Source organism: Phocoena phocoena, chromosome 9 (genome assembly GCF_963924675.1).
Source record: "Phocoena phocoena chromosome 9, mPhoPho1.1, whole genome shotgun sequence".
Lineage (NCBI taxonomy): Eukaryota > Metazoa > Chordata > Mammalia > Artiodactyla > Phocoenidae > Phocoena > Phocoena phocoena.
The window spans coordinates 90,300,822-90,316,226 of NC_089227.1; the positions used below are offsets into that span (position 1 = coordinate 90,300,822).

At 38.5% G+C, this 15,405-nt stretch overlaps 1 protein-coding gene across 2 annotated transcripts in view; it reads right to left on the reverse strand.

Moving 5' to 3' along the window:
- The window catches only part of DGKI (diacylglycerol kinase iota), a 461,776-nt gene that overhangs the window by 172,326 nt on the left and 274,045 nt on the right, over positions 1–15,405 (reverse strand). For both annotated transcript variants that reach the window (XM_065884368.1, XM_065884366.1), the window contains exons 17-20: positions 13,871–13,926; positions 12,656–12,718; positions 8,760–8,833; positions 7,207–7,318 (exon numbers count right to left, since the gene is read on the reverse strand). In XM_065884368.1, coding sequence (XP_065740440.1) covers positions 7,207–7,318; positions 8,760–8,833; positions 12,656–12,718; positions 13,871–13,926 — 305 coding nt within the window. The remainder of the gene's footprint in view (positions 1–7,206; positions 7,319–8,759; positions 8,834–12,655; positions 12,719–13,870; positions 13,927–15,405) is intronic.

Here is a 15,405-nt window from a genome sequence, read left to right on the forward strand (position 1 = left end):
CATAAGTGACGTGGAAGATAAAATAGTGGAAATAACTAACACAGAGCAGAATAAAGAATAAAGAATACAAAGAATTGAGGACAGTCTCAGAAACCTGTGGGACAACATTAAATGCACAAACATTCAAATTATAGGGGTCCCAGAAGAAGAAAAAAATAAAGGGATTGCGAAAATATTTTAAGAGATTATAGTTGAAAACTTCCCTAATATGGGAAAGGAAATAGTCGATCAAGTCCAGGAAGCACAGAGAGTCCCATACAGGATAATTCAAAGGAGAAACATGCCAAGACATATATTAATCAAACTATCAAAAATTAAATACAAAGAAAAAATATTAAAAGCAGCAAGGGAAAACCAACAAATAACACAAGGGAATCCCCATAAGGTTAACAGCTGCTCTTCCAGGAGAAACTCTGCAAGCCAGAAGGGTGTGGCAGGACATATTGAAAGTGATGAAAGGGTTAAAGCTACAATCGAGATTACTGTACCCAGCAATGATCTCATTCGGATTTGATGGAGAAATGAAAATCTTTACAGACAAGCACAAGCTAAGAGAATTCAGCACCACCAAACCAGCTTTTCAACAAATGCTAAAGGAACTTCTCTAGGCAGGAAACACAAGAGAAGGAAAAGACCTAAAAAAACAAACAAACCCCAAACAATTAAGAAAATGGTAATAGGAACATATGTATTGATAATGACCTTAAATGTAAATGGATTAAATGCTCCAACCAAAAGACACAGACTGGCTGAATGGATACAAAAACAAGACCTGTATATATGCTGCCTACAAGAGACCCGCTTCAGACCTAGGAATATGTACAGACTGAAAGTGAGGGGATGGAAAAAGATATTCCATGCAAATGGAATTCAAAAGAAAGCTGAAGTAACAATTCTTATATCAGACAAAATAGACTTTAAAATAAAGACTATTACAAGAGACAAGAAGGACACTACATAATGATCAAGGGATCGATCCAAGAAGAAGATATAACAATTGTAAATATTTATGCACCCAACACAGGAGCACCTTAATACATAAGGCAAATGCTAACAGCCATAAAGAGGGAAATGGACAGTAGTACAATAATAGTAGGGGACTTTAACACCCCACTTTCACCAATGGACAAATCATCCAAAAAGAAAATAAATAAGGAAACACAAGCTATAAATGACACATTAAACAAGATGGATGTAATTGATATTTAGAGGACATTCCATCCAAAATCAACAGAATACACTTTCTTCTCAAGTGCTCATGGAACCTTCTCCAGGACAGATCATATTTTGGGTCACAAATCAAGCCTTGGTAAATTTAAGAAAATTGAAATCATATCAAGTATCTTTTATGGCCACAACACTGTAAGATTAGATATCAATTACAGGAAAAAATCTGTAAAAAATACAAACACATGGAGGCTAAACAATGCACTACTAAATAACCAAGAGATAACTGAAGAAATCAAAGAGGAAACCAAAAAATACCTAGAAACAAATGGCAGTGAAAACACGATGACCCAAAACCTACGGGATGCAGCAAAAGCAGTTTTAAGAGGGAAGTTTATAGCAATAGAATCCTACCTCAAGAAAAAAGAAAAATCTCAAATAAACAACCCAACCTTAAACCTAAAGCAATTAGAGAAAGAACAAAAAAACCCAAAGTTAGCAGAAGGAAAGAAAACATAAAGATCAGATAAGAAATAAATGAAAAAGAAATGAAGGAAATGATAGCAAAGATCAATAAAACTAAAAGCTGGTTCTTTGAGAAGATAAACAAAAGTGATAAACCATTAGCCAGACTCATCAAGAAAAAAAGGGAAAAGACTCAATAGCATTAGAAATGAAAAAGGAGAAGTAACAACTGACTGCTGAAATACAAAGAATCATGAGAGATTACTACACACAACTATATGCCAATAAAATGGACAACCTAGAAGAAATGGACGAATTCTAAGAAAAGCACAACCTTCCGAGACTGAACCAGGAAGAAATAGAAAATATAAACAGACCAATCACAAGCACTGAAATTGAAACTGGGATTAAAATTCTTCCAACAAATAAAAGCCCAGGACCAGATGGCTTCACAGGCGAATTCTATCAAACATTTAGAGAAGAACTAACACCTATCTTTCTCAAACTCTTCCAAAATACAGCAGAGGGAGGAACACTTCCGAACTCTTTCTACAAGGCCACCGTCACCCTGATACCAAAACCAGACAAAGATGTCACAAAGAACGAAAACTACAGGCCAATATCATGGATGAACACAGATGCAAAAATCCTCAACAAAATATTAGCAAACAGAATCCAACAGCACATTAAAAGGATCATACACCATGATCAAGTGGGGTTTATTCCAGGAATGCAAGGATTCTTCAATGTACACAAATCAATCAATGTGATACACCATATTAACAAATTGAAGAATAAAAACCATATGATAATCTCAATAGATGCAGAAAAGGCTTTTGACAAAATTCAACACCCATTTATGATAAAAATCCTCCAGAAAGTAGGCATAGAGGGAACTTACCTCAACATTAAAAATGCCACATATGACAAACCCACAGCTAACATCACTCTCAATGGTGAAAAACTGAAACCATTTCCACTAAGATCAGGAACAAGACAAGGTTGCCCACTCTCACCACTACTATTCAATATAGTTCTGGAAGTTTTAGCCACAGCAATCAGAGAAGAAATAAAAGGAATCCAATTCAGAAAAGAAGTAAAGCTGTCACTGTTTGCAGATGACATGATACTATACATAGAGAATCCTAAAGATGCTACCAGAAAACGACTAGAGCTAATCAATGAATCTGGTAAAGTAGCAGATACAAAAGTAATGCATAGAAATCTCTTGCATTTCTATACACTAATGATGAAAAACCGGAAAGAGAAATTAAGGAAACACTCCCATTTACAACTGCAACAAAAAGAATAAAATACCTAGGAATAAACCTACCTAAGGAGACAAAAGACCTGTATGCAGAAAACTGTAAGACAGTGACGAAAGAAATTAAAGATGATACAAATAGATGGAGAGATATACCATGTTCTTGGATTGGAAGAATAAACACTGTGAAAATGACTATACTACCCAAAGCAATTTACAGATTCAGTGCAATCTCTATCAAACTACCAATGGCATTTTTCACAGAACTACAACAAAAAATTTCACAATTTGTATGGAAACAAAAAAGACCCCAAATAGCCAAAGCAATCTTGAGAAAGAAAAATGAGCTGGAGGAATCAGGCTCCTGGACTTCAGACTATACTACAAAGCTACAGTAATCAAGGCAGTATCGTACTGGCACAAAAACAGAAATACAGATCAATGGAACAGGATAGAAAGCCCACAGATAAACCCACGCACATATGGTCACCTTATCTTTGATAAAGGAGGCAATAATATACAATGGTGAAAGGACAGCCTCTTCAATAACTGGTGCTGGGAAAACTGGACAGCTACATGTAAAAGAATGAAATTAGAACACTCCCTAACACCACACACAAGAATAAACTCAAAATGGATTAAAGGCCTAAATGTAAGGCCAGACACTATCAAACTCTTAGAGGAAAACATAGGCAGAACACTATGACATAAATCACAGCAAGATCCTTTTTGACCCACCTGCCAGAGAAAGGTAAATAAAAACAAAAATAAACAAATGGGACCTAATGAAACTTCAAAGCTTTTGCACCACAAAGGAAACCATAAACAAGATGAAAAGACAACCCTCAGAATGGGAGAAAATATTTGCCGACAGAGCAACTGACAAAGGATTAACCTCCAAAATATACAAGCAGTTTATGCAGCTCAATATCAAAAAAACAAACAACCCAATCCAAAAATAGGCAGATGATCTAAACAGACATTTCTGCAAAGAAGATATACAGATTGCCAACAGACACATGAAAAGATGCTCAGCATCACTAACCATTAGAGAAATGCAAATCAAAACTACAATGAGGTATCACCTCACACCAGTCCGAATGGCCATCATCAAGAAATCTAGAAACAATAAATGCTGGAGAGGGTGCGGAGAAAAGGTAACCCTCTTGCACTGTTGGTGGGGATGTAAATTGATACAGCCACTATGGAGAATAGTATGGAGGTTCCTTAAAAAACTAAAAGTCGAACTACCATATGACCCAGCAATCCCACTACTGGGCATATACCCTGAGAAAACCATAATTCAAAAAGGGTCATGTACCACAATGTTCATTGCAGCTCTATTTACAATAGCCAGAACATGGAATCAATCTAAGTGTCCATTGACAGATGAATAGATAAAGAAGATGTGGCCCATATATACAATGAAATATTAGTCATAAAAAATGAAATTGAGTTATTTGTAGTGAGACGGATGGACCTAGAGTCAGTCATATGAGTGAAGTCAGTCAGAAAGAGAAAAACAAATATCATATGCTAACACATATATATGGACTGTAAAAAAAATATATGGTTCTGATGAACCTAGGGGCAGGACAGTAATAAAAACGCAGATGTAGAGAATGGACTTGAGGACACGGGGAGGGGGACGGGTAAGCTGGTACGAAGTGAGAGAGTGGCATGGACATATATACACTACCAAACGTAAAACAGATAGCTAGTGGGAAGCAGCCGCATAGCACAGGGAGATCAGCTCGGTGCTTTGTGACCACCTAGAGTGGTGGCATAGGAAGATGCAAGAGGGAGGGGATATGGGGATATATGTACACGTATAGCTGATTCACTTTTTGATACAGCAGAAACTAACACACCATTGTAAAGCAATTATACTCCAATAAAGACGTTATAAATTTTTTTAAATAAAAAAAAAACACACCTTACTAATTCCTCAAAGTCAAAACTCCTAGATAAATTCTATAATGCACTTTGTGATGTCACCCGTGTCTTCCTCTCCAGCGTCACCTACATCACTCTCACTTCACCTACCTTTATGCTGCATAAGACTAACTGTAGTCTCCACAGAGGACTATGGTCTCTAATACTACCAAGTGTATGTAAATTTCCCTTTTTCCAGAATGCCAAGTCCATTCTTCTTCTCCTGGCAAAATTCATTCATCCTGTCACATGTACTCATTGACAATTACAGGTATCAGGCTCGCTGCTGTGTACCAGAGATACACTGGAGTGATGGATACCGACCATCTGCCACCCCCACCCAGCACTCCACCCCTTCCCTGCGCTCCTTTTTGTCCTGTGAAACTGACCCATTTAGACTGTATTAATGGCTCCCTTGTCCTCCGGCTTCCGTTAGACTTCTCCAGGCGGAGACAACGGCAGAAGATCTGGAGGGCAAGAATGGTATTGATGTCCCTGACCCTCTCCCTGCCAGGCTGGCACAGGATGGCTGCTTTCACTTAGCAAATACTACTCCTAACAGGTGGTCTTTCCCAAATAGTTCTCTTTCTGGTACAACTGACTGCTTCCCTGCCTTTGCACCTTTAGCTCAGGAATACAACACCATCCATTGTTGCTTCTCATAAACCTAGTGCACTATTTGTAAAGAGTCCCTCCATTAAATTCTCCTCTAATTACCCAGTTTCACTCTGCCATATCCTTCTTGTTCAGACTTTAATTATATAATTGTAAGCAGAAACAACCCAAACCAAAAAAAGACTGTAAAGAGAACCTGACACACATACAGACTGAGAAGTTATAGAAGATGAAGGGGTAAAGAACATTTGAGAGAGAGGCAGCATATGCAGTGTCCCTGTGGTACAAAAGGAGCAAGGGATGTCCAAAGCGATACTTGACTTGACAGGCAACGAGCTAGAAAACAAAGAGGGCAGTGGGAAAGGATGGAGAATCAGAGAGGAACTCAATTGTGTGATAAAGATTTAGATTTTGATCTTGAGAGCAATGGGAAAGTGTCTTAATATTCTCCTTGCCCTCTCAAGCCTAGGTAAGGGATCATCTTCTCTTAGACATTCCCTGACAGCCTTCTGCCACACAGCCAGGACTAGGAAGCTCTCACACCCGGTAAACATTCAATACACGGTCACTGGATTAGTGAATAAATGAATGAGTAAAACACATGTGGCCAGGTTTGTCTTGGGAACCTCCAAGAACTCTCCCTGGCACATACCCTACCTGGACTTATTCCTATTTTCTCTTGGCTGAGTCTTTACCTATAGTTAGCATAAAGACCTTTGGAGAGAAAGAGCTATATATGAGCTACAACTCTGAAAATCAGATCAATCCTAGAGCAATCTTTTACACCTAATGGCCATTTCATTGTAGACATGGCACATGTAACAAGCAACATCACCATCTCAGGTGATGGACATTCTTGCCATAATCACAATAGGGTATTCTGTTAAATCTCACTAATTCCCGGTGATGGAGGAAAAGTCATTTGGAATCCACAAGATGAGTGAAAAAGAGTTGTTTTGGGTTGCTCAGGACAAGAAATACAACCTTCTTGCTTTGAGGTGTAAAGTATGGCACAAACCAAGTGCTAGCCAAGTGCAAGTAGAAGCTTTATTTTAATTTGCTTTACAAACTGATAGCGTGGCCTGATTTACACCGGATAAAATGATAAGCAAACTTTTTAATTGGTTTCCTCATCATTCAATAATAAGTTGAAACACATGGCTAAAACCTGCTTGAAACTGACCTTATACTATACGTTTACTTTTTTAATGCCAGCAAACAAAATTAAAATGCAAGGTGAACTCGATACTGTGCAAATGAATTAACGTCACAACAACGATGTTTTTCTATATTCGGGTATTTTGTGATAAGGGAGACGCCCATCTTATGCTTAAGCAGGCAAGATGGAGATGAATGCAAATGACCACTTTCCTTATTATCTAAGCACTCAAGTACTCAGCAAACCAAAAAAAGTATCAAATGGCAAGGTTTCTGCATCAATGCTAGGATATGTCTGTGGCATAATGCTTTTTAATTAGCATGAAAACTTTCCACTTCATTCTGGTAGAAAATTCGTCATCATAATTAACACATAATATTCATTTATCTTTGAAGTTTAAACAAAAAATATGCATCAATTTTTTTAGTGACGTGAAGAATTACTTTTTGTTTTTGTCTTCCCCTGGCAACTCTACATCGCATAAAGTTTGTGAGTTGACAAGCCAGGAAAGAACATTATACCAAGGTCCTACAAAATGAATAGTAAAGTCTAACTCTGACTAAAGCACATTACACTTCAATAACAGAGATGCATTGCCCACCAGAGAGGCCATGGTGAATCCAATGACTTCAATATAACCATCGTCATGACGCTGAGGTTCAAAGTCATGGTGATCTCCTGGGTTCCCCCAAGGCATTGTGCCAGCACAATATCTGCAAGAGAAGAGTAAAAACAGAACTAAATTTGCTCCAGTCTTCCCATGATTATCATTGGGGATTAATTTATAGTTCGATCCGATGTTTATTTCACACATCTTTCTACTCTTGGTTCACACCTCCCAATAAAAAAGAAAACGAATTTATCACCTCCAAGTATCAATTTATGAAAATGGGGCAAAATTTTACAACAAAAGCATCCCATGGAGCCCAACTTTCTCCTAATTATTTATCAACATGTCTCACTCTGTAATTCACAAATGCTTACTGTCTATCACATACCGTGAGTTATCAACAGGTGGTTTCAGAACTTGGTCTTGGAGGGAGACACATACGTGCCAATAGGAAAGGGAAATGGAACCGAGGTGGGTAAGCATCAATAATATACACAGAAAGAAGGCAGTAAGCACCCCGGGACGAAGGAAAGGTAACTGAAGCGGACAGGAGTGAAAAACGGATGAGACAAAGACGTGAGATTAGAAAGGGAAGGGGAAATCAAGGAAGTTGAAAAGTGGAGGAAGCAAAATCCAGAGGAGGGGGTGGGGGAGGAGCAAGAAGAAAAAGAGAAGAGCATTGTTATTGCTAATAAACAATGTTTCCTGAGAATCTACTAGGCTTTCTACTTCGGCAACTAAAATGAAAATACTTCTGGAACAGGATGTAAGGGGCTACACTGAGCACTGCCAAAAGTAATCAGGAGACATATTTTCCTAGCCATAGATTTACTCACAATTCTCATTTCAACTAAATTCAGTCTAAACAGAACTCGCTCATGGATTTTTGTGTCTGAGTTGTCCGGTTTGCAAATAACAAAGGGTCATAGATCCAACCCCTTTTAAAATCTTGGCTTGGGAGCCTAGAATCTAATTTGATGTCACTGAGATACATGCTTATTTTGAGACTGGTTAATCTTAAATATCCCTTTCTCCTGAGGTATATAATAGCACCAAAGAGAGTTGACATCCTGGCTAGAAAATGCTCCTCTAATTGATCCCATTGTTTCAAAGTAATCATCTGGCAATTATTCTGAATGAATTCCATGCTGAAATCAGGCTGGATGGTTGCCTAATAGCTTTTGGGAAACTGAGAACAGGGATTTGTTCAAGTCTATCATTCCCGGGTGAGGGGTGAGGGGATGGAGGGCGTCAGTAATTGAGAATTACATTAAAATGTTCCAATCCAGAGGCCTGCCTGGGCTTCTTAAGGGTGGGTAAGTGTACACCATGCATGCCGCATCACATAAACACAAAAGTACCACAGAGAACACTAAACAAACCAAGTAGGAGAACAAAATTATCAGACTCGAAAACCCTTAATAAGCCATCAAAATAACTGTTTTTCATTGTTTGTGCCTGGAAATTTTCTATAATGAAAGCAGAAAACCTTAAGTCGAATGGAGTTCACATCAAACCAAGGAAACAATATGAACAGAGCTTACCTGGGTATATTTAAAAATACTATACACTGGAACTTCAGTTCCTGAATCTTTGGGGTGAGATCTGTTCCATCACACTGCAACAATCAAAGCAAAAAAGCAAGGATTCTGAAGTAGGCTCAAGTCTAAAAGACAACTAGGGTGACAACAGCATGTACCATGGTCGTCCCCTTGTCCCTGTCTCTGTTGAAGTGGATACCCATTACTATGATTGAAAATTTATTCTGATTATCACTTTCCCAGACCCAGGGTTCTGGGCTTGGATTTGTTTTGATTTAACGTAAAAACAAAGCTGCCATTTGACCAAAATGATTTTTCTCTGGTCTCACAGTCAAAGGAACGATCATCATTCTTAACTTCGGATTATTATTGGATAGCATAAATTGGCTTGTAGTATCAACATTAGAAACTTTATGAACGTTTAAAAGAATAAAAAGGATGAATCCTCAAGTTGAGGCAGTAGCAACCTCTACCAAAGTCATCTGATTCAAACAATAGTCGTGAATGTGACCACTTATTTTATTTGCTTTCTGAGATAATTTTTATTTTGAAAATATTCGACATAATATTTTGAACGCTGTTTAAAAGGAATATACCCTGCATGCTTTTTTAAAAGTATCTGTTATAAATTAGTACTAGCAATCACTAACTAGTGATCTGCTCTTATCAATTTTATCTCTTACAGACTGTGACTGGTCTTCTGAGATAAACTGCTTTATTGAACCTGGCCGTGACCCTGGGTTTCAAGAGCCTCAGGGTGGCTTGGCCTCAATACCTCTGTGTGTGGCTTCCCTCACCAGTTAGTACTTTCCTCAAGGGCATCATCTGACTAATCAAAGAAAGGGGTTTCATTTCCCTTTCTCATTTCCCACTGGTGACAAATGCCAAAAGAGGAACAGTCTAGTCATGACCGTGGGCCTCTCAATGTCAAAGGTATAAAGCCTGCTTTTATATTTGCTCTCCTCACACCCTCATCACAGAATTTCCCCCACTGTCTTCTCTGCTGAAGAGAGGGCAAAGCATTCCTAAGCTCCCTGCTAATTTCTAAGGATGGCTTCAGAGGGAGTTTCAATCCAGGTAAAATGACTCTGCTAGTGGTCAAGGTTGTCTCATTCTCCTCCCAGCTGATCTTAACACAGCCTAATTTTTTTTTCATAAGCATTCTCAAAAATTGTTCCTGGGGAATCTTACAATCCTAAATAAACAAAGTATTTTCAAACATTTTTTTAGATAGGAATCAAATTCTGGACATTGACTGAAGGTGTTTTTACAACACTCTCAGATACTTAAATAAACATGAGGTCTCCCAATTTAAGGACTTGAAATGAGTCGATAGGTGACTCTACCAGTGAAGAAAAAATGTAGACATCTTAAATGATGAAAATTGAGTGTTGAAAGCCACTGAACTTTTTAAAAAGAGCATGTGATACATTAAACGCATGCAAAGCAGTATTGTTGCATTACAGAAAAAGAGTTATACTTAATATTACTGTACTGAGAACAGAATTCATTTTCTAAAAAAATTTTCTACTTTCTCCTCCTGAAAAACTCATCAGCGATTCTGGAAACTCAACGAATTCTGTGAGGATGGGCACCTTACAATGTACTGAGTTTTACAAAATTTTCTTATATATTATTGCATTTAAACTTTATAACTCTCTAGAGCGGCAGTTTTCAACATTTTCCCTACTTCAAACACACAAAGGAAAATATGTGCACACAAAATATCTTCCTGTGTCCAAGCTCGCACGTTGATACATCAAAACAAGGAGAAGAACACACGTGAAGTAGAACAAAATAATGCTGTATGTAGGTTTTCATCACTGTCCTCTGGGTGTGTGTGTGTGTGTGTGTGTGTGTGTGTGTGTGTGTGTGTGTGTGTGTGTAGTATTCATGTGAGAGATTATTAACTATTACCTCGGAAACACTGACTTCACCCTGTGGCAAAGATCAGATGGTCTGCTGTTATGTGTACATCTAATTGCTCTAACCCCCCATCCTTTTCATCTCACACTCAGGAAACATACAATGATGTCGCTGTAGAAATATCCTTGTGTCCCTCTGTGTCACAGCACAATGGTCAGTAACTGTTGCTTCAAATGCATATGTTGTTATGCCTGCTTTACAGATGAGGAGAGAGAACTCTTCTGAAAGGTTGAATGCTTCCCCCAAAGTCATATACCTCATAAAGATAGACCTAGGACTGAATCAGAATTGTTCAGACTTAGTTTCTATTGTTTTCTTTTTCCTCTTCATAAAAAAAGAGATGATTACATAGACCAATCCACCTGGAATATTACATGTACAGGCTGATATCAAATCTTTTCTAGTTATTTGACTGCCACCTTGGCCTCTCTACAAGCTTCTTTTAATCCCTGATACACAGCCAGCCATGCCTGAGATATTTCTCATCGGGAGGACTGCCAGATGTGGGAGAAAAGCTTTCTAGTGGTGAGGCGGCCTAGAGTTTAATTTCCATCCAGCTGAGTTAAACAGTGGACAGCATTACCATTCAATATGGCCACTGCCCTCCGCTCAGTGGCTCTCCCGGCAGGTGCCGCAACGTTCCTAATAATGTGAAAAATACTGCAAGAGGAGGGAAAGTTTATTTTTGGCTGGGTTGAAGACAGCCAAAGAAGAAACAGGGGAAGTTTGAGGCAAGGCTGCTGCTACTTAACTAACCATGATTTTAACAAAATCAAGATCTTCACAGTTCAATGGACCATGTGCCTTTCTTGTGTCTAGCTTTAAAAAGGCAATATTTCAGTTTTCAAAAGTCACTACTGCTATAGGATACTTGCTCTTCGTTGGTATTTCATGAGAACTGAAACTCCTGAAAGTGATGCCAAGGGTGATTAGTGGTAAACTCTGTCTCAACTGATTTAGGAGATTCATGTCTTCTACAGGTTTTATCGGTGACAACAAATTTGAATTTGTGTCCTCTCAGCCTCCTCTATATTCCTCTATAAATCCATTAGTTTAAGGTCATATATTTGTCTCTACTTACGTGTATACCTTTTGTCCTGTCCCCTTCTGTCACAAATGCTATTCTTTATCTATTCATGATAAATTCAAGCATTGCTACACTCCCATTCCTTCTTTCCCATCTATATATTTTTCTCTATCTTCCATGTTTCTCTTTCCTTATACAGGTATGTGTGGCAAAGTCATGTTCATTCCCTCTTTTAACTTGTTTACTATAAGGAAACACTTTGTCTTTCTTAATAATCAATGATATGCTATTTTTAAATAGATCTCTTAGAGAAAAAATGACTTCCCATCTCCCTTGCCTCCAAGATGAGTATCCCTAAAACCTGGGATAGAGACCCAGAGGGAAATAGCACCAAAAAAAAAAAAAAATCTCTTAAGTGGTGAAGGATCTTGACCAGGCTGGAGAGTGAGCGACCACAAAATAATGAAATCGAAGTATTTTTCTAAGATGGAGACTCTTCAGATAGGCTGGGAATAAAGATACTTGTTTGGTGAGCATCTACTTCTACTTTCATAGCCAGCTCAACTTCATTCCTTTGATGACTTCCCCGACTGCACCATGGGCAGTTTTCATTTCTCCCTTTGTGCCACCAGTATATTATATAAGTAATCCAATAACAACATTTATTATATTGTTCTGCCCAGAGTTATGTGCCCTTCCCCATGACTCAACTGTGAGTTTCTTCAGTGGTGAAGCCAGTCATCTTATTTAACTTCATCCTCAGCAACTAAGACAGTGCCTGACACATAACTAAATGCTCATAAATGTTGGTTGAACAAACTACACTCAATTCAGTTAAAGTTCTATGCAGCCCACTGATTAAGTATATAAACTGGTATTTGGGGTTCCTGTTAGGGGGCATGCTTTTTACATTTAAATGAAACGAGTCAACACATTCAATACTTACGACAACTTTAACATGCTTGGATAAATCTCTAGAGCTTCTCTGTAGGAAATCAGAAAAAGCTGCCTATACGAGGAAAGAAAGAAAGAAAGAAATCTTCATTGCATGGTTATGCCAAATCCTTACTTCTGTAAGATAGATAGGTCCTAGTGATTCTAAGTTATGCAAAAATATAAGACAAGTTCTCCTTTTGCTGAATCTAAAGTAAACTAGTGCAGAGGCTAAGTTGAATTCTTTCTCTGTTTTCAAAATGTAACCTAGAGGGGCTTCCCTGGTGGTGCAGTGGTTGAGAGTCCGCCTGCCGATGCAGGGGACACGGGTTCGTGCCCCAGTCCGGGAAGATCCCACATGCTGCGGAGCGGCTAGGCCCGTGAGCCATGGCCACTGAGCCTGTGCGTCCAGAGCCTGTGCTCCGCAATGGGAGAGACCACAACAGTGAGAGGCCCGCATACCGCAAAAAAGAAAAAAAAAATGTAACCTATAATAAAATTTAAGATCACAGTAGGAGAGTGAAAATGTAGGTAATTTCAAGGGTCAGTTTGGAGATCTGACTACCTTTCCTGATCTTCCTATTTGTCCATTAGATGCTGATATAATCTTTAACTTGCCACTGAGAATGTCTTATTTCACCCCGTTTTACTTCAATTCCCTCTATCCAGTGGTAAAATTTAAGCCACACTTTTTAAAATCAATATTTTAGAGGCCCCTTTTTCTTCTTTCCAGCCATTCACACCCAAGGATGTCCCTGAGTAGGAGGAGAAGGAAAAAGAAGGGGGCCCCTTTAATCTCATCTATGCTTCCATGAAAAACTTCCCATATTCTGTCAATTTCTCATCCAAATGTCAGTTCATACGTGCCCCTATGAAAACTACATTCTAACCCAAGACAAGCCATACATCCTTCAGTCTACCTAATTTCCTCATTCTCTAGATTGGCTTTGATGTTTGCTTTTCACACCACTCCTTGAATACCATCCCCTCAGTACAACTTTCAGGGCTTTTAAGTTCAAAGATGATGAACTCTCTGACAACTAACTTAAGAAATACATACTTACTTTCATTCTTAAACCAAGACATTAAACATTAACCATATATAGACACACATGTAAACATCTGAGATGTGTGTGAATTATTAGCAGAGTATAGTTAGCATCTTTATTACCATGAGTGAATTAGTATAAATAATGTGTAATCATCAGAAAATGAAATATATACTTACCCCTGCGTAGAACATTTTATTTCGAAAACGACTGTTGAATTTCTCTGGATTTGCTTCTGTAAAAGGGAAAAGGTAGTTTTGTTATAGAGACCTGATTAAAGGTAGCGAGTTAGATTAGCACCCCTACTTCTTCCCTCTCCCTCCCCATCCCGAGGACCCAACAGCTTCATCATCACCTTTCCCTTAGTTACAGGCAGTTGGCACGGTTGTCCAGTGCTGCAAAGTGTAGCCCCAAACTGGCATCAGTGGCAGCATCTACTGGGAGCCTGCTAGATATGCAAATTCTTAGGCTCTACCCCGAACCTACTGAATTAGAACGTCTGGGGGCTGGGGTCTAGGAATCTGCTTTAATAAGTTCTCCAGGTGATCCACACGCACATTAAGGGCTGAAACACTCTAGACTCTATTCAAAATAGAGGGCTGGCAGGGATACAGTGCAGGGGTGATAGAAGAAAGGGGGGGAGGGGGAGGGTCAATTATTTGCTTTGACCTCCATAGGACATGGCTTCCATAAACTATCTATGCAGTTTCAAATTTAATTAAATATGGGGAATTTGGATAATAATTAAGAGAATTTGCTTTCATATTTTGCAAAAACTCCTAACTACCATCTGTACTGTTGTCTGTGACAGGCCTTGAAACATCATTTGATTGAGTGAAGTTATATAAATCAATCTATCTATCTATCTATACAGATATATACAGATGACCTGCAGAATGGACCCAGGGCATAGGACAACAAAAGCTCTGACTGAAACATCATTTGACTGAGTGAAGTTATATAAATCAATCTATCTATCTATACAGATATATACAGATGACCTGCAGAATGGACCCAGGGCATAGGACAACAAAAGCTCTGACTGACATGGTTTAATTTTGAGTTTGTTCCTGAATGTTATATAGGTTGAGGACCATAAAACGATTAGACGAGAATTTGCATTGGAAAATGTTCACATGAATTCAACGGATTAAAAAATCCCCAAATGAAATGCTATTTCCTTACATTCTTTCTAATAAAATTCCAAGAGATTCCAAAGGAACCCACTGTAAATATTTGCTTTCTGCTCTTTTGTCCCATATGATCATTAATCCCTTCTTAGGGGTAGGTCTTTCTCCAAGTCATTTCTCATCAGACAGCTGGCTGACTAGCTGGAAGTCTCCAAATCCCAAACCTATTTTTGAATGGCAAGCGTGACACCAGATGGCAAAGGTCATGGAGACCAAAATTCTACCGACATCGTCCACCTTCTGGACTCCATGATTCACATCCTTCACGTATGAAAAACACATTCACTCCCTCCCAGGTCCCTAAAGGCCTCATCTCAATTATAGCATCAACTCAAAATCCAAAAATCTCATCTAAATCTCATTAGCTCATACTTCCCAAATCTCATCATCTAAATGATTTCGCTCTGGATGTAATCCATTTATAATGACGATCAGACCCTGGGTATAACCCATTCCAATAGTTTAATATATTAATCCCATCTTTGTATACAACACAATAACATATGTGCCATTAGAATGGAATC